Here is a 24,094-nt window from a genome sequence, read left to right as displayed (position 1 = left end):
CACTTATCAACCATATTACGAACTGCAACAATGTCTCAAGAACCAAATTTTGAAAAACTTACTTCATCCAAGAAAGGACACTTCTCACATTGATCCCGTAAGTTAAAATTATATCGACTATACTTTGGTTTATGTTAATCATACGTTTAGTGTCATTTCAATAAACATGATTTTTATACTTTAATGTTCTATTGTTTTCCTCTTTTTACTTATTGATTATATGTACTGTGGTGTCTGCCAGTGCTACGCCTTGCGAACCCCTGTTGTACAGGCTGTCGCTGATGCTTAACAAACCATCAAGAACATTTGATAGCTTAAAACTTTCTCGACACATTCACGTTTTTTCATAGCTGCTATCTATTCACGGTGCAAACAGTCGTCGACGAACACCTAAAGAACAACGACAATATAATGTACATTGGCCTTAAGCCAAGTAATTCTTTATGGCAGCCTTAACATAGTAACTGTTAAAGTTTTTATCAGTTTTTGCTAATGTATTCCCAGCAGGATTGATTCTTAGCGCTGACATTAAAACAGAGTAGCAATACAGGTAGATGTCAGCGGTAAGAATCAATCCTGCTGGGAATACATTAGCAAAAACTGATAAAAACTTCATCAGTTACTAAGTATTGTTACTACAACAAATACATCTCGTACATGTATTTGTTGACCTAAAAAAACTAGTAGCCTGACATCCACAGCAATTGATGCCAGACTGTCCTTGCTGGTTAGCATCACCAGTGCCATTGCACCATAGAAGGCTCCAGTGTCCATATTTACTTCATTCATACCGACTGCTATTGTACTCAGCAGTAACGTTTTATTCTCAGTCATTGGCAATTGTGGAGGAGACAATTCTGGTAACTATTATGTCTAGGCTATCTACTTCACTAGTAATTATATCGTCATTCAGTTGTGGGAACATGTGAGTAGCAAGCAGGTCAGCTTAATAATAGCAGATATTTTACACATTTCCTCAAGTCATGCTACTTCTTTTAGTGTCTCATAACACAGGATCGGCAGCTTTTTATTGGTCGTGTTGCTCTCGTAGCACGAATTTGAATTATGACTGGTGAGTTTGACTTATTAGTCTGCGACAAAGATACCTTCTTTTGTGATGGCACTTATTTTTTAGCTGAAACCACTTTGGATGATATGCACTCTATAAGTCTGGCCAGTAGCGCTTTGTCTTTTTCTAGTGTGACACTCAGAAGTTGTGACAAAACATTCCAATCGTGTCAAAATTGGTTTAAATGTCAAACCTGACTAATGAACTGTTCAATAAAACTGGATTTTCTAAAACCGGCTTCCCTTTAATATTGTAACTCATTCCTTTGGTACTGTGTAATATCAGGCTCTGATGTAGAATATTCAGGCAAATATCCTGACCTTGTGCACAAAGGGATGCCAATAGAAATGCTAGCTGAGCTGAACCATTTTTCCTAACATTTGGTAGTAATTATGCCCAACTTAGGTTTCTGATTTAAAGCTTTTCAACTTTGACTAGTTTTTGCTAAAGTTGTTTGCAGGAGTTACGAACACTGTCATTTATTCTAACCTCATCTCTGCCATATCATAGTTTTGTTTCACTCATGTGATATACCTTTAAAAAGCTTTAATGCTATAGTAGTATTCAAATTTTATTGATTTTTACAGTTTAGTAATCTAGACTAGTAATTTGGTAATAATTTGTCTATTTCCTAAGTTTGAGCATGATTATCTTCAGAAATACATAACTTGAACACCCTTTTTATATTTTGATACTTTGGAAGCAGCAAACCAGAAAACACGTACTGCAGCCAATCCAGAGTTCATGATGTCCAAAGCTTCGTGAAACGCTGATATGTAAAAATATTGCAAACTTCACAAATTCTAATGTTCAGACAAATTTTGCTATTAATGAAAAAATGATGCTAACCAAATTTATTAAAAAGCAAAAGCATTCAACAATACACACAAAAGTAAATATAGCACTAAATCTGTGAAAAAGAACGCAAACGCACATCGAAAGTAATTATTCATGATATTGAAAAGAACTTGGCTGGAGAAAATAACTGGAGAGGTTAAACATATTCAGAGAGGATCCTGGCTAATCTGCAAATATAATAAAGCTTGAATGATACAGCAATAATTTAGAGATCAATGATATAACACAATGGAAAAGTTCAGCAGAGAAAAGAAGAACATAAAGCAAGAGAGAGTATAAAGAACAAAAAGGATAAAGAATAAAAGCAATGTGATAGAACAGGGAAAGTGAGAGGTTGACAAAAACGAGGGAGAAAAGAAAGAGGAAGAGAGAAAGTAACACAATAATAATATGCAGTCAGGTGATGTCGTGTATGACCTGAACTAACACACTTTTCCTGCTCACCTTGTAACACATAAACTTGTGACCTAACTAAATAACGATAGTAACTATACTGACTATAATAATATGGTTCTAAAATTAGCATCATGATTTAAACAGCCCTCGTAATAACACTCTGGTTTCACTTAGGCTATATAGGTCATTCAGCAAGTACATTTTTAGCTTATATTCCTATTGTAATCAATAAACTGAGCAAAACTTGAAAAAGATGTAAAAATTGATACAGTAATTGTATACAATTACAATACAATGTATAAGCTGAATTAACACATAATTTCTTTTCCCCTTGTAACACGTAAACTTGTGACCTAACTATAGTAACTATCCTGACTATATAGTAATATGGTTCTACAATTAACGTCACAATTTAAACGGCCCTAACAGCCTATATACCGTATAAGTCATTCAGCAAGCACATTTTCAAGCTTATATTCCTATTGCAATCACGTTAGTCATGGTTCAAGAATGGTGAGCCTGCATATACCAGCTAAAACTACTATTACGGACCGTTTTGAAAAGTTTGAGCGTGCTCAAATTTTGACTAAGCTATGGTTTTTTATATTTAACCATAGACGATGTGGACAAAAAAAATTCACTTCTCAAGGCATAAACTACTCATTACACTAAATCTTCCAGGTTAGGTGACTCGAGGACTACAAACCAAGATTAAATATTAAAAAAAACTTTAAAAATAGGAAGAAACGACTTTGATAAAACTTTAAAAATAACTGGGCTTATGTTAGAACTATTCAATTTAAAATTGCACTATACATGTAGGTTGGTGAACGTTGCAAGTTGGTGAAAAGATCATACCTCCTTAAAGGTTGACTTGCAACAAAATTCACATTACAGTTATTTGATATGAAAAGATTCACCATGTCTTACTCTGTTGTGTTGTAGGTGCAAAATATGTAGAAAGGTGATTACAAGCTCTTAAAAGCTCAAAAACGAGCAGACAATCGCAGGCACACGAGACCGCCGTAGTTTGGATTCCCTTTCCAAAACGGCTCAAATGTGATGTAGTTGTGAGAGGATGGTTTCTGTTTACACTTTCTTGCAACCTTATTCGCCGAAATATTTTCACAAATATACTTCACGCATTCAATAAAACTATGTCTATTGTTCTTACGCGTCTATTTTATCGTCATTGTAATGCTGTCACTTTTAGCACTGATATCTTATAACTTACCGTAAAAAATCGTTAAACTTTTTAACCTTAACTCGAAGGAGTACATATCATTGTCTGATAATCATGACGAGCCTGTTGGTCACCTGTGATAATCGAAAAGTGCTGCAAAAATTATTTGCGAAGTATTGGGTCACATGATCAGAGAACGACTTGACGATTGAATAATGCCGAAACAAAACTGTAAAGTAACGAGCATCTATATTTGATACGGGGTCTTCGGTAAAACCCGAAGTGTTTGTCATAAACTAGTACTACGATAAGTTTTATATTGAGCTTTGTATTGGCCTTTCAATTCACGTGAGAACATACGTGACAAGACGATAACCAAATATCGTGGTTACGTCATCAAAATAAAGAGATTCCAATCTACGGCGGCTTTTCGTTTTTGAGCTTTAAAGAGCTTGTAATCACATTTCCACATACTTTGCACCTACAACACAACAGAGTAAGACATGGTGAATCTTTTGATACCAAATAACTGTAATGTGAATTTTGTTGCAAGTCAACCTTTAAAGAATAAACTAACCATCTATATATATAAATGTGAAAGTATGTCTGTTCCTCCGGCTATAGATCTTCAAATCTGGATATTAAAATTCTGTTTTATCATGGATTGAACTCTCTACACATGCATTAACAAGGCTCATGCGCGTACGCTCTACCACTGAGCCACCATGACTTAGTGATCAGGTGCGCTATCATATACCACATAATCCGTGCTCGTGCTAATTGTTTTACCCTTAGGTTTTTCACCAAAGATTTTGAAATTTGGTCGTTTCGGAGCTCGAATATAAATTTGGCTCTCTACCAAACCGCATTGCAATTAACAAAGCTCCGGAAACGCATGGAAACATTCGCTAACAAACGGAGAAGCATTTTACGATGCATCAATTCTTTCCAAAAAGGGAGGAACCATCTGGGACGACATTTCCTCTACCGAAGAAATTTGCTAGGGAGATAACCCCATCCGGTCGAGTTACCCTAAATTGTTTTGGAGGAAAATTCTCCTTTAAAGATGTGAAGTAAACGTGCCATTGCTGTTTATATTTTCTTTTTCCTACAATTTTTGATGTAACTGATCTGTTGCATTTTTATCTGTTTCATTATCAATTTTTGCATTTTTAGTATTGTATCTTAACCTTAAATGATTTCGATGTTTTAAGAGCCAAACATATGAAATGTTTACTTTTGTTTTCTATATCCCTCATCATAAATAGAAAACCTTTTATTAAAATTAAACACAATCTATATCTCCTTGTTTCTATTTACAGCATGCAGTATACAGTACAGCTTAGGGTGTAAACTGTTGAAAAAATACTTCACCGAAGTTGTTTTCTTGCTTTGGAACAGATTCCATAATTTACATAGTTTTATTTTAATGGGAAAAATTGTTTCAGTTTTAGAACAACTCTGTTTTCGAACAACCTTCTTACACCTCGCTGAAAGTTATGAAATTTTAAATTTACAGTGGTTTGAAAACCTTTACAGTTGTTTTGTTTATTTTTAATTCAGTTGTCAAACCTGCACAAAACCTTTTCCTCATGATATGAAGTTTGAAAGTTGCAGTTGTTTGAAAAGGTTTAAACACTTTTACAGTTGTTTTTATTTTTTCTCTTAATTTATTTCAACTACACAAAACACTTTTCTCATGATATGTAGTTTGAATGTTAGAGTGGCAAATTTTGTTATATGTTAAATAAAAATAAATTATACCTAATTATACTAAATTATAATTATATAAAAATAACATATACTTTTTTATTACCTTATTTATTAAATAATTTTTCATTGCAATCATAGCTAAACATACTATATTTAGCCATTAATTGCTAATGATTTCATTTTTTCATTTAAACACATTTACAGTTTTAATTTTGCTCCTAATTTATTTCAACAAAACACTTATTTCATGATATTAAATTTAAAAGTTGTAGTTATTTGAAAAAGCTTGAAAACCTTTACAGTTGTTTTCTTTTTCCTCTCAATTCATTTGAACTGCTTAAAAGTATTTTCTCATGATATAAAGTTTAAAAGTTAGAATGGTAAATGTTGTATACGGTATGTTATATGAAAATAAATTTTCTGTCCAAAGACTTTTTTATTACTCGGGCAACGCCGGGTAGTACAGCTAGTCATAATACATAAAATAGCATACATCTATGGTTTCTTGTGCTAGCAATACAGCTTGTAGTAATTGACTCACTCAGCTTGTTCATCAGACTCAGCCGGACTCACAGCTCAAACGTTTTGTCTGGCCGAAGGACACAATACAGCGAAACTTCCACAGAAGCTTCTGCCCCTAAAACATTATTATGGCTGGGCACACAGATACACAATACAGCATTAATTATTTGATCATAAACAATTATATAGACGATTATACTCAAACGTTCCAAAGGAACCTTCCTAGAACATTGCTAAGACATTCAATAACAATGCTCGCTAACAAAGCTATGATAAAACTAGCAAAGTTTATTCTTGTAACATTCTAGCTAGAACACTACAAGAACGCATAATTTATTTTTTTGAATTTGTCATTATTTGACAATCAAAAATTATTTGAAATGAAAAAAATTGAAAGTTTTATATATTTTCTATTACAATTATAGTGAAAAACATGAAAGCAAAACAATGTAAAAACTATGTTAAGTCATCACGAATTTCAATTGTCGCGCATAACAAATATCACCAAAATGACTAGGTTCAATTAGAACGCAATGTGCAAGAGAATTATAAGTTCATAAGTTGTAGTGTATGCTAGTGATCAAAACTTCACCACTGACTATATACCCGTATTGTGATGTTGTTAAATATACTTGTATGGGATTATCATATGATATACTAACAATAAAATAATAAAACAAAATTGGAATAGTGCTGTAAAATCATCGTGAATGGTAGCATAAATAGTAGCGCAAACGGTAGAATATGCTACTGTTTGTGCATTTAAGTTTACACCTTTAATATTTGTTATGGCTCAAGGAAGAAATGCTGGTAGAAGGTTATGCTCAGTACCTTATAGCAACGTTAGAAGAGCATTCTGTAAAACTATATCAGAATATTTGAAAGTATCTACTCATTTACATCCAATTAATGTTCTGCCCAAAAGTTCCTGAGCTGTTAGCTAATATCTTTGAGGCAACACCATGGAAGGAATGTTTATAGACTATTACATAACGTTTTTCCAATATTGTGGAAATGTTGCGCAGAATCATTTGCCAAACATTCCAGCAACATATTCCTACAACATTGCTGAAACCTTGTGGGAAGTATGTTCCAGCAATGTATGTTCCCTCAATGTTGCCCTCAAAGGTGTCTACAAATAATCTTGCGAGAAAATTGTAATGAAAAGTTTCTGAGATTTTTCAGAACATCCCTGAAATGTACTAGGAATGTAAAATTGTTCGAAGGGTAGATGATCTGCAAGCATCACAAAAGCATGAATGATACCACATTAATATAGAGATCCATGGTATTGAGATAAAAAAGAAAGGTAGAAGAAATAGAGAAACAAAAGCGATGAAAGTTGCAGAGATGAAGGGAATGGGAAGAGTTTAGCAGAGAAAAGAAAAAAAGAAAAAATGAGAGAGCATAGAAAATAGAAAGTAAAAAAGAAAATGTTATAGAAATGTATTACAATGGAAAAAAAGAGAAATTGACAAAAATGAAATACAAAAGAAGAAAGAAGAAATTGTAATAACGTGTTGCAACACATACTTCTAGCCAACTATTGTAACTATACTAATGTGGTTCTAAAATTAGCATCGCAATTTAAACAGCCCTCGTAATAACAGTCTGTTTTCTCTTTGGCTATATACATGTAGGTCATTCAGCAGGTACATTTTTAAGTTTATGTTCCTTTTGTAATTATTTTATGTATTCTAGTCATGGTCCAGGAACATAGTCTGCATACATCAGTTGAAACTGCTGATACAAACCGTTTAAAAAAATTGAAATGCACTCAAAATTTTTTATTTATTTTTTATTATATATAATTACACATTTTGTTTTATATATTTAATCATAGACAATGTAGACTAAAAGAAAAATTTATATCTCAAAGCATAAACTACTCATTGTATTGAACATTTTCAGTTTATTTAATCGTTGCACTGCAAACCAAAGTCAAAAAACTACTAATTGAGTCGTTTAGGTTTGTACCATCATGGAAGTCTGAGTTCTTTGCCAACAGAAGGATGCTCTACTAACTAGCACAAGGCATACTGTAACATATACATGTGTTTATGGTTTAATGTAATAAGACTACTTGCAATAACTGAATGACTCACCTTGATTTACAGATGTTGCCATACATCTGACTTAGTTTCTTTTCTTCAATATAAAGAAACTCTAAAAATAGCTCTATGATACCACGAAAGTTACCATCATCCCTAAAACAGATCACATTCTGACTTGGCATACATACACAGAGTATAGCTTAAAATGTTTAATCATAAACGACGTACACTTTAAGAAAAGTCCTTATCTACAGGTCTAAACATCTTATGGCGTTGAAAATTTTCAGTTAGTGAATGGAAATCAAGTAAACTTCAAATTGAATGGTTTAGGTTTCTCCCTAAATCATTCAATTTGAAGTTTGAAGTTGAATGGAAGTCTGAGTTTTTTGCTAACAAAATGATTATTTACTAACCATCACAATGCATACTGCAACATATATCTATGGTTTCTTGTATTAACAAGACTACTTGTGATAAGTGACTCACTTAAATAGATAACCAAGTTTAGTCGCAGCCATAGCCCTTCTCCAATCTCCTTTGTCAACAAACTCTTTAAATGACTGTCGGAAGTCACGAAAGTCAGGACTATCACTAAAACAGAAGGCATGTCAGCTTGGCATACATATAAAGAGTATAGGTCCAATTGTTTAATCACAAACCATATACAGATAAAGAAAAATTCATATATTATAAACTTGTATTCCTGTAAACATTTATTTACCATCTATATATATAAATCTTAATGTCTGTCGGTCGTTCATCTGTTCGGTTACAACGATAAAGTATTAGCAATGGAAAATCACCTTCGTTCTGGATATAAACTCGCAAAATTTAAATCTCAAGTATACTAACAAGCGATTGAAACTACAAGGCTAATCCGTTCTTATCACACCCATCGCCACTACCATATACTGTATATCATTTGTGCGATTGCACACATTAATGTTATTAATTAATACATTGTACCCTCGAGTTACGATGTCCCTGCTGTAAGATTTTTTCCGTCTTACCATATGCAACACAATTTTTTTGTTCTCGCCATATAAGCACAAAATCTTTTGGGGTTTTTTCCACACGATGGCAACAAAAGGTTTTCTCGAAATTAAAATTTGACGGCCAGTGTACTGATTGCGATGAAATGACGAAGATACTAATACGCTACTCGCCAAAATCCCTCAACAACGCTTGAAAGAGATACGATGCTCGCCATCTCAGTTCAGAATTATTCGTTATAAGTTATAGTGAACATGAAATTGTGAACAGATAAGCGATAGAATTTCAGCTTATGGCAAAATTAAAGTCTAGTAAAATAGCCTAAATACTAAAACTTATGTGTAAGTATGTGTTTAATTAACTTAAAGGTTGACTTGCAACAAAATTCACATTACAGTTATTTGATATGAAAAGATTCATCATGTCTTACTCTGTTGTGTTGTAGGTGCCAAATATGTGGGAATATGATTACAAGCTCTTAAAAGCTCAAAAATGAACAGTTAATCGCAGCCACACAAGACCGCCGTAGTTTGGATTCTCTTTCCAAAATGGCTCAAATGTGACATAGCTGTGTTAGATGGTTTCTGTTTACACTTTCATGCAACCTTAGTCGTCGAAATAATTCACAAATATACTTCACGCATTCAATAAAACTATGTCTATTGTTCTTACGCGTCTGTTTTATCGTCATTTTAATGCTGTCACTTTTAACAGTGATATCTTATAACTTACCATAAAAATTCGTTTAATTTTTTAGCCTTAGCTTGAAGGAGTACATATCATTGTCTGATAATCAGGACGAGCCTGTTGGTGATTTGTGATAATCGAAAAGTTCTGAAGAAATTATTTGCGAAGTATTGGGTCACATGATCAGATTACGACTTGCCGATTAGACCAAACCGAAACAAAACTGTAAAGTAGCGAGCATCTATATTTAATACGGGGTCTTCGGTAAAACCCGAAGTGTTTGTCATAAACTAGTGCTACGATAAGTTTTATATTGAGCTTTTTATTGCCCTTTCAATTCACGTGAGAACATCACGTGACAAGACGATAACCAAATTTCATGGCTATGTCAGAGAAATAAAGAGATTCCAATATAAGGCGGCTTTTCATTTTTGAGCTTTTAAGAGCTTGTAATCACATTTCCACATATTTGGCACCTACAGCACAACAGAGTAAGACATGGTGAATTTTTTGATACCAAATAACTGTAATGTGAATTTTGTTGCAAGTCAACCTTTAAGTCTTTCAAGTTAAAGTCAATGTTTATGCTACACATCTGGCTTGAAGGTCAAAACTCCCTACGATACATACTGCCCAAAGTACATTGTAATGTTACATTTTCTAGCAGATCCTAACCACTAAATACGCTAAAGTTACTGTTGGTAAGTATAGTTACGAAGGTTAACATATTACTTGGTTACTCATTTTTAATATGTACAATACGTGTATAAAATTTTCCGATGTTTACAAAGGGTGTTTGCAATAGGTAATTACTATGGGTTTCTATACCATTCTATACGACATTTTCACTTTACGATGCCAACAATAAAATTGATTTAAATAATATAGCTATACACCAAATAATTTTTCCCAGCAATCGTAGCAAAACATAATTATTTAACGACTACTTGTTAATTATTCCACATTTGCATTTAAACACTTTTACAGTTGTTTATTTTTTCTCTGAACTTATTCCACCAGCACAAAACACTTTTTTCCATAAAATGAAATTTAAATGTTACAGTTTAAACAAGTTTGAACCTTTACAAATGTGTTATTTCTTATCTTAATTTATTTGTACTGCCCAAAACACTTTTCTTATGATATTAAGCTTGAAAGTTAAAATGGTAACCATTGCTATAGGTTAAATTAAAATAAAGATTTTGTACAAAGACTCTTCTATTACCCGGGCATTTAGTATTATGAATATATAGCTGAACAACAACCATTTTTTATTCCTTGACCATTACAGGAGTTGGTGGTAACAGTAGAGTCTAGATGCCAGCAGAGCCGAGTCATTAGACTGACATGAATCTAGATTTCCTTTACAATATGTTTATATAAAAAAGGATTACTACTAAAGCAGTAATTAGGTCAAAGAAATATTGCAGATCTCCTGTAATAGCTATAAAAACTACCGATAGCAGCTAAGATATGTTGCTTGCTACTCGGTAGGGAACTTTTTTTACAAAACCTTGTCTATATACAATATGTTTATATAAAGAAGTAGTATTACTAAAGCAACAACTAGGGCAGCCAAATAATACAGAAGTTCTCATTGAAAGATTTATATAAAATAATAACCACTGCTCTTTAAATATGCTTCTACTTGGTAAAAAGCTTTTTTTACAGTACCTTGTCCTAACTTTTACAAACTAGTGTTTTAGCATAAAAGGATGACAATTAAAAGCACATAGTTTATATAATAATATGCTACAAGTATAAGCTGCTATCTAAAAAATAATCAATACGATATAGAATAGATATATTTATATATACCCAATTATTTGATACTTATAACAACATACTAAACAAAAACAAAGTTATTTACTTGTGTAAATTACTTGTACCAATAATACTACTTGTAGTAATTGACTCACTCAGCTTGTTCATTGTCTATAGGCAAACTCATGGCACTGCTCCTATATTTCTCTAAAAGAGACTCCAAAAGATACCTTCTGTTCCTAAAACAGAGTGCATTATAACTGAGCATACATGAACAGACCATAGCTAAAGCTTTAATTATTTAACCATACATCAGCATGCAGGTTGTATTGTGTATTAAGAACTCTGAACATAGTCAAGTGTTTAGTAAGCTTTATATATCTAATGATAAACAATGTAGACATTTCATATCTAAAGGTCTAACTAAACCTGACGGTGCAGTAGATATTTTCAGTTTAGATGACTGAAGTACTGCGAGCAAAAATCAAATGAACAGCGAATTGAGCTGTTTAAAATCTCACTTTTCATAGAAGTCTCAGCTAACAGAAGAAAACTTTTTAAAAAGCTGGGCATATGTTGGAACTAGTCAATTTAAATTGCATTGCAGATTTTCAAGTTGGTGAGAATGCTCAAACCCCCTTACTAATCTCCAAACTAACCATTATAATGGATAAAATAACATATATCAATGATTTCTTGTACTAACAATACAACTAGTAGTAATTGACTCACTCAGCTTGTTCACCAGATATAGTTGAACTCCTAGCACAGCTCTCATATTCGTCCAAAAGCAAAGTTACAAATCGTTCCACCCTAAAACAGAATGCGTCATAACTGGGCGTACAGATACAGAATATAGCTTTATTTATTTGATTATAAACAATGTAAACATAATGAAAAATCTGGAGCGTTCTAAAGAAGAAAGTTTCTGGTGACAAACTCAAGCTAGAAACTCATTGCAGTCACCTGATCCCTCTCATCAAACAATTCCTTAGATTATTATTAAGTTAACAAAGTCAGTTCAAGCTGTAAGAATAGGTCAAGAGTAAATTATGCACCAGTTAAGCAGATTTCAAATATTTGGTTCACTTGTTGTGTTGCGTAAAACACCATTAAAGTTTTTTCGTTGTAAAAGCATTGCTGTTAGGAAATTATCTTCACTTGTGTAGCCATTAGTGAAACACCAAGCCAGTGTAGCATTGTTTACTGAGACTAGTTTAGAATGTAGGAGGCTCATACACACATACATAACTATTTGGTTCGTTAGAACTGTTGTCTAGTTTAAGCTAGTCCCATATTACACATTACGGTCATGCTGTGATTGACAACTTAGCAACAGGTACACAGGCTATCATGACAGCTGTTGTAAAAGTTTTAGCGATGAGGTGAAAAATTGAACTAGCTGAGACCAACAAGCCGTTTGCGATTTATAACGCAGTAAATTTTGTAGTAGTTCTATATTAATTCAGTAATAAACATATGTTATACACATAGAGCCAAAATATTCCAGTGAAATTGTTTATTCAACGATTATTCTAAAAAAATTCAATTCAAAGTTATTTAACAACTGCATGTTTTATTTGTGCCAATTTTAGTTTATGGCTGATACTTTTTTGAAGCATTTACACATTCTTGTTTTTAGCTAAAAAACAGGCTTTACACTATGAGTTTTACTGCCTGTTTATAAAGTTGAGTTCAAAGTGACAATGTCTTCAGGTATCAATTTTAAATTCCACAACTAAATATAGCTTGGGTAACCTAAAGGATTAGGATACAAATCCTTAGGATCATGATACCGAGCCTTAGTCAGCTCTCTAATTTTTTCCAGTCAGGCCGAAAACCAACTGATAGCTAACAGTAAATAAAATATATTTATGCATTGTCAGAATTGAAGATGCCTTTGAGATAGTCTAAATTGAGCCGAATGATATAGTCTTACTGAGCAAGTCTCGGAAGGTAGCATCAGCCCTACTTTTATGTCTATAAAATATAATCTTGGTATGACCACTTCTCTCACAAATGAACTTGAAAGATATAGTCTAGCATCTCCTAAAACTATCAAATAAACGGAGTTTGTAGCGCTAGGATGGCAGTAGAGTGAATAATAATAAACTGTATTTATGATAAAAAGCTTCCTAATCCAACTTGAATATAGCAGGTTTTGGTGTCCCAACTCATTGAGTGCCATGAACTACATAGTTTGGCTCTAGCAAGTTTTATATAAAACTTATTTGATTAGTCAGTAGTCAACTTATTAGCCTATGAAATCCAAATAGAAATAGATATGATAGCCAAATTAATCACAGGCTTACAGCTCAAGCTGAACTGAAATTTGCTTTAAAAATTTTTTATCGTGATTTCCTTTTTGCACAGACCTGCCACATCAGATACATCACAGCTACAGAGGCTATACAAACTGTACATCAATAGACTTCTGATATCTACCTATTGACTGACACTAACAATAATAATATGGCCATAAGCTATAGTTATAACCCATCGCCTGACTTGGTACATGATCAAGTTGTTAGTAGTAGGGGAAAGGCTACAAAAAAAGCGCAAACACATTTTCACAATTTTCGTAGCCTTGTCTCTATGGCATATGCTGTTTAATTTAGTATCAAAATATTTTTCATAGACATTGTGATTCAAAAGTTGCGATGGTTCATATTTAAAATTGTCAAATACTTGGTTTTAGTAAATATTTAATATCTTAGTAAAGAAAACAATTGGATAGCAAAAGAGTAAAGATTGTTCTAAAATTAAAATACTATAATCTTAAAGCATGCAAATATTTTAGAAACGTTATTCCGAAAAACTAGATATTTACCAAGTTAAAGACTTCATATTAGTTTGATTTCAGTTTAATTCTACTTTATGACATGAAATTTTTCATGATTATAATAAAATGAGCACTAAACTTTATTTAGAATATTACTGCCTATTCAATTTGGCAAAGAGAAGGCTAAAATTAACCAATGCCTAGCAAAAAACTTGATGCCAGTTATCTGGAAGAATACAGTGTTTCCTGAAGAATTAAATAGGAGCCATATTGGAAAACAAGAAATATGTAATCGAAGAAGCTGTATCGCTTACAGATCAAACTGTTCGTCATTCTTCACTTTATTGCCCTTCTTGAGCTCTACAAATTCACAAAAGTTGATCCATAAACAATGTTCATAATATGAATATAAAAAATGCCTGCAGGATGCACAGCGCAGTACAATAGCGCCAACTGCAACAGCGCAGTAGTTTTCAAATCAATATATTTTTCGATTCATTTAAAAAATAGTGGCGAACATGCATTATCAAGAAAGTAAAAAACAGCTCTGCTTGCATTTGTTTTTATACAGCCTGTCAAGGGCTTCGTCACCACCTCCTTCAGAACTAGTCCAGGACTAGTTGTTGGGCCGCGCCAACGTAAGTTTTTTTGGCCCTTGGTGTGTTAATTGGCTTGCCTTCTACACATGAACTTATTTATACACACGGCTACTCTGAATTATGCTACTTCTAATGCTACTCATAATTGATTAATAAAGATTAAAGCTAGCGCAAAAGTAGCAACCTCTAAGTTGATTAGATTTGCCTTAATTAATGAGGAAAAATGTACTTTTTGTTCTTGAAGTAAGCTCATGAAAAAAACCTAAAAAACAGGTCTGAGTCAGAGCGTAGAATGAAAATGATGTGGTTTAGTAAAGATGTTCAAAGATGAATTAATATTCATGAAGAAATATAAAAATCCTCATGACAAGAGTATTTAATAAAAAACCAACAAAACTTTAAAGAATAAGAGAAGGTTTGGGTTGGTATGTATAAATTAAAAATATTAAACAAAATCTGTCACAAATATGTGCTAGAATTATATTACGGTATAATAAGTAAAAATGGTACACATGGAAAGAAGAGAGAATAAAATTAAAATTTTGAATGGGATGATTGTTTGTTTGCTTTTGGCATCGACTGCTTAAATGAGGCTAAGTGAAAGCTGCAAGGAGTGGTAGGGAGGTCACAGGGAGGTCACAGGGAGGCTGGTGCTGTATTATTGTCATGCTAAGCTCAGAATAAATGCTTTAAGAACAGAAGTAAAAGATTTATTTCAATCAGTACACACTGAAACGCTGTATGTAATCCTACAAAAAATTGAACTTGAATTGTTAAAAACTAAAGTTTTCCTACTCTTTAAGTGATAGATGATAACTCCAACTTACACAACAGTGGAGAAAAAGGTGGCGGCGCATGGTTGACAACTGAGAGAAAATTGAATGTAAAAAAATGAAAACACACCAAACTCAAAGCATAAACAGTAAATTCCAAAGTGAACACACAGTAAAACTAAACTTTCATTGCTTTTTTCGCTTTCACAATATACGAGATACCTTTTAGCATTTTGTATCTAGAAACATATTTCACAAGTCAAAGCAGCAACTCGACAAAAGAAAGTTTCGCAACTTAAAAATGCTGTATGCAGAGTCTTTCATAAGCAGAAGTTCTATTGTATGTGGAACACTAAAACATAGGAACTACAAGTAATTCGCATAATATCAACTACTTGATTTCCTTGCTCACGTTGAAATTTTGGTTTGTTCTTTCTCAAAATCCATTCTTTTCTGTATTAGATTAAGAAAAAACACTGAGTAAATTGCGTTAAAATAAATGATGAAGAATTTTAACACATAAACTTTAAAATTTTGCGATAAACAAAATGAGTGAAACAAGTTGCACATATAGTCATAATTCAACTTACGAGCTTAATGCGTTTTGGGACAGAGCTCGTATGTCAATTTACTCGCATGTTGGTGCAATTTATTTATATATAGAACAATTAAATATATATATTGATTGGTTTCCATACTCTGAAAAACACAAACAAAAACACTTAAAACAATATATTGTAACAGAAAAAAACATGTTGGTAATTGTCCTAACTTACTACATGCTTTCAAAAAGCAACAAATAAAAATAATACAAGGAAATGTGATTAATGTAAAATTAAACACATAAAATAGCAACTTACAGTAGCATTTGCCAGAGAGGCAGAGAAAAGTTATTCTTCATCACAACATTTGACGTTGATAAATTTAAATTCTTATGCACAGACTTGAAAACAAACTTTCATTTTAAACCTAACGTAATTAAAATTTCTTTGGCGTTCATAGTTTTAAATTTCTTCTCGTGACTTAGCTAATTTTTCCTTTGTTTTGTTTTCACAATCAACCGGTTGTTTTGAGAGAAACCTATTTACGGAGGTTTGCCCTTGTCGCCTTTTCAACATGTTGTGATAAGGACAAACACAGGCGTTTTCAAAAAGGGCGAATGCACGACCACCAGACAACTTGTCCAAATGTCTATTCATATAGTTTTGATAGATAGCACTGGCCTTTTCACATAGTTTCGTTTCAATTGCGCTGTCGCTGGCTAATTGTTTGTTTTTTTATCCAAAGCATGAACAGTCTCACCATCTCATTGTAAAGATCGCTATGCCATTTGGAAACTATGGTTAGTCCTTTTGCAAGCTTAATGCCCTTAATATTATCCATCTGTTTGATAATTGTGCCTACTGTGAATGTATTTCTGTCATCTCGGCGAGCCAGCTCAATCACGCATACATCTTTCTCATATTTTACAATAATTTCGCGTTTAATATTAATTCTTATCATTCGCTTTTTCTTTACATTATCCTTCATTGTATTGGTTAATTTTCGGTTTTTGCACAGTACTTTTAATTCACATGATTGAAAATCGCGCACAAAAAACACGATGCAAAGTATAACCTGAGCAGTTGAAAAATACAGAATGATGCTGTTCTCATAAAACACCTCTGACATGTATCTCAAGCATGGCTTGTATGTTAGTGCTAAAACTTGCTCAAAAGCTGGCTTGTATCTCAAGTTTCTCGTATGTTGGGTCACTTATGAGTTGAAGTATGACTGTACAATAGTTTTGTTTATATTTCCGATGACCCCTGCTACATGATGGTACAGATTATGATTGATAAACTTAGCTAACTCTCTCACATACTAGATAAAGCACAAATGTCTGTCTATTTTTATAGCTAAAATATCTAGTAGAAACTTACTGTATATTACTACTCCGGCAGCAAGAAGAATCACTGCTAATATTGCAATTCCTAAGAGTGGTCCACCCCATTTCCAGTTATTCTGTTTAGGTTTGTTGGTAGTCGAGGTATTTCCTAAAACAATAGTTGTTAATTTATATTATGAGCAGAAAGAGTTTTAGGTTTTGATCAACACAAATATGGAGAAGCAAAAAGTATCTTCTATTTTAGTGGCTAAACAAAGATTTTGTCAAAAGTAAGCTGACGTTGTTACAACTGATTCAACGCCCTAGTAAGACTCCAATCATAGCTCACCACTGGGCAGGTAACTACTTACATCAAGTTCTGTCAACCAAAAGTACTCAAGATGTAACATTAAGTTTTGTAACAACTTTTATTACCTGAATCTTTATCTGGAGTGGAAGAACTGTCTGCATCTAAAAGCAAAAAAATCATTTGCATTGAATGATTCTTGAAGCTTTTTAGGTCTTAATAAAGGATTTAATATTTCCATTAATACAGCTACTACCGGCACAGTTGGCTTCATCTGATCCATCACTGCAGTCGTTGACACCATCACATTCCTGTGCATTGTCAATACATCCACCAGATGAGCATCTATAAAATCACACCATAATACCCTAAATCATAGCTCAGGCGAAGATTTAAAATTGAATTCTTGCCAAGTATTAAAACAATTACATTTAAATTAGTTTCTCAATGTACTCTTAGTTTCGGTTGTTGTATTTGCGAAGTTATCAAAAACCTCTATTTAGGCGCGGCCTTTATTTTAGCATCCCTTTTAGCATTTTAGAATACCAAGGAAAAAGTTGAAAAAGAGGTTTTACAGTATATCATAAAAACTACTAAATTTTTTTTTGCCATGACTAATCAATTTTAGGTTGGAGAAAAATTTTAACTAGCATACATAATTAGCCGTTCTATAACTATAACTGACACCTTGCTTAAATTTTCCAAGGTTTGTTTGCCTAAAAACATAGAAAAAAACCTTTACTGCTTTTCAACGCAAACACTGCTGTGTTAAGACAACTAACAACTGGTTTTATAGCACCAATGTCAGCAAAAGCAGTGCTAGAAGCACTTTTTCCGATTCTCACTTTCTGCTAATAGAGGTAGGCCTTAATCAAAGCCTTTACTAAAATAACAGAACTATTAGAGAGCAAATGTAAATGATAGTAAAGGAAACTTAAAACAGTTTCAATTTAGAAGGCTTTTTGCTAAGCCGCAATTAAATTTCATAAATGATAACGAGTGAACCTAATTGTCTTAAATGCATTTCTATCAAACTGACGACCACTCTGAAAGCTTAAAAGTAATTATATTGTTTTGATTTGCATTCTAAAAACCAGAAAGGGTAATTTTATTGAGTTGAACTGCCCTCTGGCAGCAAGAAAAAATTGGCATTGAATTGTGAAAGTGAGAGAGAGTTCCTTTTTTATAGAACTGAAATTGCCAGATGAAAACATGACAGCATTTCTATTGAATTAAATTACTCATGAAATTGGATCATCATCTGATAACCAAAGATTATTTCTCTAAAATAACCTAATGAATTAAGAGGTCGATTGTGTTAAATTGCATTTTGTAGAATCGTACTCTCGTATCAAAATGTATCTTCATTGAATTGATTTTTATTCCCTAGTAAAAATGAACATTTGCTCGAGTCAGATTTTGTTCTATGATATTCGCTTTCTATATCCAAATTTATTAACAGATTTATCAGGTTTACAACTTTCTATTAATCCTTATGACCGACATTGTAATTTAATCAAATAAGAAAAATAGACTATCAACAAATAATTCATACCTGTAGTCACCAGATGTGCATTCTTTCAGGGGTTTGCAATCCACAGGTTCATCGCTATTGTCACCACAGTCATTTCTACCATTGCAGTATGATATTAGATGAATACATCGACTATTGCTACATCTGAAACGAGCTGAACCACACGGGGCACAAACTTCATCACTACCGTCAGTACAATTAACCACACCATCACAGATCTTTTCAGCTTCGATACACTTGAAGTCGACAAAACACGCAAGTTCATTAGTAGCACAGCATAATTCATCTTCTTGTTCAGCACAATCAGTGTTGTTATTGCAGGAGTTAGTCGAGTTGATGCAGATATATTTGTCATTATCAACTGCTGACTGGCATCGCCATGGTTCAACTCCACCATTTTTAATGCAGACCCCTTCAACATATCAGCCAACACTCAATGCCTAATTTCATATGAATTCTAACGTAAGTTTTCTTGATTGGTTGCTGGTAAAAAAATTCCTTTTTCGATCGTCTTTCATTCAACCTCTTACTTCAAAGTGTCATATACACATTGATTTAAGGCTTGATAAGGTCATTCAACTAAAGAAAAAGATTTAGTGGATGAATAGCAGCTTATTACATAAAAACCTTGATCTGTATTTAAAACTAAAAAGCTAAAAAGTTCCATAGATATATTAAAATGAAATCTAAACAGGCTGTAGTAAATGTTGTCAGTAACTTATGCTATCATTATGGTTTATGAAGGTCTCAACTAGAAACATACTTATTATAGATTGATAGTAGCAGCTGTAACAAGCAATGCTCTCAAAAACAATACGACTTCGAAATAGGATATCTAGTAACAGCTAGCCTAACCTTGACACTGGAGATAGTTCTCATCACTATGATCTAGGCACTGGGCAGTTCCATCACACCACATGCCTTCAGGAATACAGATAGGTCTACCTGGTAGTGTACTGGTTCTTGTCGCGCACCTAAATTATGAGCTAGCACGGAGAGAAAGGTAACACATAGGAAAAACATTGCAAGTAAATTGACAAACGATTCACTTTATTGTTTCAGAATTGCTTTGGCAACTTATGCTTTGTGATACCTTATTTCTCCAGCAGAGCAATTATTATTACAGATGGTTTCATCTGACCCGTCAATACAGTCATCATCACCTTCAAGATCACAGACCAAGGATAAGTCGATACATCTGTCATTTTTATCACTAAATGTGTCACAGGCATATTTAAAACCGGAAAAATATTCGCAGTTCATCACGACAGATGGACAGGAAGTTTCATCACTCATGTCTCCACAATCATCGACTCCATCACAGATCTGCCAAGGTGCCAGACATCTACCAGTGTTATTACAATACTGTACTTGATAGTCTCCATAATCACAGAAACACTCGTCTGTCCAATCTCTGGAATCTCCGCATTGATTATCACCGTCGCATTCGGCAGCAGAAGGTAAGCAGCGGTCAGTTAAAGAGCATTCTATACCGCCGGAACAATTGCAACGTGTCACCGTTTCGTCGCTGCCATTTAAGCAATCCACTATACCATCACATAGTTTGGAGTCCATACAGATGAATTTTAGAAGGTAACCATTCCATGTTTGTGTACTACTGATGCACCGCTCAGAGCAACCTGTGGGGAGAAGTGATTGCTGAAGGATAAGATAACTTTAAGGTGACTTGGTTATCGGAACCTGTTCATAGATAGATTACAGTAGACTAAACTAAATAAATTTAGTATTACTAATATTACTCATTACTATTGTTGATGAAAAAACATGCATGAAAAAACATTTTCCACTGACTTTATCTTCCTTTGATTTGCAGTGCATTTGACGTTGAAAGCAATTGAATAATTAGATAGCAGTGCAGAGCCATAGCACTTTGACCAGAAAGTCACATGTACAGTTGTTTCAAGTCATGAGTATTTTAATGTGTAGATAACTACTTCAAACTATTCAAGTCTGTGTTGATCATTGAAGAATGGCTAGTGTGACTGAAATCCAAATACTTTTTATATCTACAGTTTGTTATCGAAATGGATAGAAACATATTTTATTAAAAACAATGTAGAGGCAGCCAAGTTTATGGTGTTATTAGAGCCTTCAATGTTAGGGCTGCTCATTGCCTGGCATCTCTGCTTAGCAAAGGTTTTGATATAGACTAATAATTTAAGCATGATGCATTCAAGTTTTAATAAAACAATCAGCAAAGTTTTATGTAGTTTAAACCTTGAGTTAAATTTACAGCTGTAATATTTCTGGAATTGTAAACTCATATTTATTTTGCAATAGATTTATTTCTTCCATTTGATCTGAATATATGATTTCTATTATGACTCATTATAAAAGTAACTTTGCAGCCTTTAGACTTACAAAAAATAATATTAAAGGACTGAGTCAATGCATTCTAGGTACAAGATTGGCAATTGGTAAAGGACAACCAAATGTATAAAAAATATAATATAAGTGGCATGTTACAGAATTGCTAAATATGATTTCAATGATGGCCTTTTTAAAATTCAAATATATACACATTTACATGAACTTTTTATTCAACTGACACCATGCAGACAAACTGAAAGCGAATAGCTGCTGATGATTATTATGGTGAATATTGCATAGTATGGTTGCTTTGTTCTCAATTTGCACACATTTTTGTCACCTACCTTGAAAAAGTATTTAAAAATTATTTTCTTCAGTTTGCAAAAAAACATGCAGTTTTTCTATCAGTTGATATGAAAAAATACACAGATATGCTGCTGCACATTAAATAAGCCAAATACAGTGAAACATGGATAACTCGCCCACGGATAGCTCGAACACATGGTTAATTCGAACGGTTTCTTTGGTCCGTTCCCACGTAATGATAATCTGTTATAGATAACTCGAACTCAACACTGTTAATTCGAACTGTTTTTTGCCCAACGGCTACCGAAACGGTTGTTATCGCTTTAGAAAATCACTTTATTCCTCAAACATCACCTCAAACAACAAACCAATCTCAAGTGATAGAAAAATCTCTATACTTTTTGATAAAAAAGTTTTAAACTTTTCATTAGAAGCATTTAATTTGAAACAAGCCATTTGTGCTTTTGATTTATATTATAGTTTGTATATGTACTGATGTCTTTTCTTTTGAGCATTTCAACAACGATCAAGTTTTGCCAATGTCAATCTAAAAAACGTCCTGGCAATAACATCACCTCAAACAACAAACCAATCTCAAGTGATAGAAAAATCTTTATACTTTTTGATAAAAAAGTTTTAAACTTTACATTAGAAGCATTTAATTTGAAACAAGCCATTTGTGCTTTTGATTTTTATTATAGATTGTATATGTACATGTATCTACTAATAAATAAGTAAATATATGGACTTGTGACCGTGCTCTGATAACTTGAACGCTCTGATAATTCGAACACTTTTGCTCGGTCCCATGAAGTTCGAGTTATCCATGTTTGACTGTACGTTGTCGCTAATATAAACAAAATTGAAAACAGATGCTATGTTATTTTTCTTTAAAATAATGGCTAATAAATTTTGCACTATAACAAAACTTTATACCTATATCAAATATGACCATATGAGAGAGTTCAATACAGTCTAGTCTCTGTAATAAGATGAACTTTTATACCTATATCAAATATGACCTTCTGAGAGTTCAATACAGTCTAGTCTCCGTAATGAGATAAACCCCTATACCTATATCAAATATAACCTTATGAGAGAGGTCAATACAGTCTAGTCTCAGTAATAAGATAAACCTTTATACCTATATCAAATATAACCTTATGAGAGGGTTCCTCACAGTCTAGTCTCAGCAATAAGATAAACCTTTATAGCTACATGTATATCAAATATGACCTCATGAGAGAGTTCATTACAGTTTACTCTCCGTAATAAAAATTACCTCACCTTATATATTGACAACCCATTATATAGAGAATGTTGAGACCTACAGGCCCGTGGTAAGCAAGAAGCCAATAATCAAAAGAATGCAGGTAAATTGATAAATATAGCATAACCTCAAAGCAAGTGCAGTAGATCCACGTGTATTCATCAGTGACTCGAAGCCAGCTTGAATATACTTTTACTCGATCAAAATTTTATAAATAAACTAACCAAAAAAATTCTGGTAAAATTCATGCGGCTGGAACTTTTGCCAATTTGCCCTGGACTTTGTACGCAGAAGAGCTAACTAAAGCCTTTTTAAAATGACTATTTTTAACCACACAGCTCCACGTAGGCAGAAAAAAGGACTTTAATTGATTTGACAAATATTTTTTTCCCAAGTAGCCGATGATATTATTAGTTCAATAAAGTATTCAGATATCCAAGAATTAGTCATAAAAATAAATAATAAGCAAGTAGCAGCTTAAGATAAAATACCTATATGATAATTTTTTAGTATTTATACTGTCATTTTACAGCTTTCTACAGGAAGTTCAGATACACCTTCAGTTGATATAAGCTAAACACTTTGAGATGCAACCAAGTCTACTAGCAGACATGTGCATTTTGTTCTCAGTCTAAAAGGATCTGTGAGGGAAAATCCAAGTTATTTAAATTGACTCGTGAACACAAATAGAGCCTTTTTTTATATAAAGGAAAAATATTCCCTTATCTATAAAAAGCAGCAGTAAATGAAATAATAGACAAAATATTAATTTATATAGATTGTTGTTACCAAATAAACTTGTTGGTCAACAAAAAAATTTGACTGAGAAATTATAAAAATGAATAGAATGCAGATCAGCAGTAAAAACTGTAGTTAGTTCTATTTCACAAAAATTCTTTCAGTTATCACCAAATGACCAGGCTGCCATGATTCATACAGAACTATAGAACCAGGCTGCCATGATTCATACAGAACTATAGAACCAGGCTGCCATGATTCATACAGAACTATAGAACCAGGCTGCCATGATTCATACAGAACTATAGTTTCACGCACATTAAAGAACAGTGCTTTTGTTGTATGTCC

At 33.1% G+C, this 24,094-nt stretch overlaps 1 protein-coding gene across 1 annotated transcript; it reads right to left on the bottom strand.

The window, feature by feature from the left end:
• Nucleotides 1–11,967: 11,967 nt before the first annotated feature.
• On the bottom strand, nucleotides 11,968–20,676 carry LOC137390630 (sortilin-related receptor-like). The gene is made up of 8 exons (XM_068076955.1): nucleotides 20,195–20,676; nucleotides 19,957–20,075; nucleotides 19,123–19,513; nucleotides 17,824–17,912; nucleotides 17,696–17,731; nucleotides 17,316–17,429; nucleotides 14,336–14,381; nucleotides 11,968–12,052 (listed from the first exon to the last, which is right to left on the bottom strand). Exons 1-8 carry the CDS (start codon nucleotides 20,674–20,676, stop codon nucleotides 11,968–11,970), a joined length of 1,362 nt encoding a protein of 453 aa, XP_067933056.1.
• Between the last annotated feature and the right edge of the window lie 3,418 nt (nucleotides 20,677–24,094).

Source organism: Watersipora subatra, chromosome 3, assembly GCF_963576615.1.
Source record: "Watersipora subatra chromosome 3, tzWatSuba1.1, whole genome shotgun sequence".
NCBI lineage: Eukaryota > Metazoa > Bryozoa > Gymnolaemata > Cheilostomatida > Watersiporidae > Watersipora > Watersipora subatra.
This window is presented reverse-complemented; position numbering and strand designations above follow the sequence as displayed.

Excerpts from the sequence above, each read along its gene's own strand:
- LOC137390630 (XM_068076955.1), bottom strand. The coding sequence starts at position 20,676 with ATGGACTCCAAACTATGTGATGGTATAGTGGATTGCTTAAATGGCAGC. Across the intron at positions 19,514-19,956 it reads GAACTATCTCCAGTGTCAAG|GGGTCTGCATTAAAAATGGT; the intron begins GTTAGGCTAGCT and ends GATATGTTGAAG. Across the intron at positions 17,430-17,695 it reads CACTCCAGATAAAGATTCAG|GAAATACCTCGACTACCAAC; the intron begins GTAATAAAAGTT and ends CTATTGTTTTAG.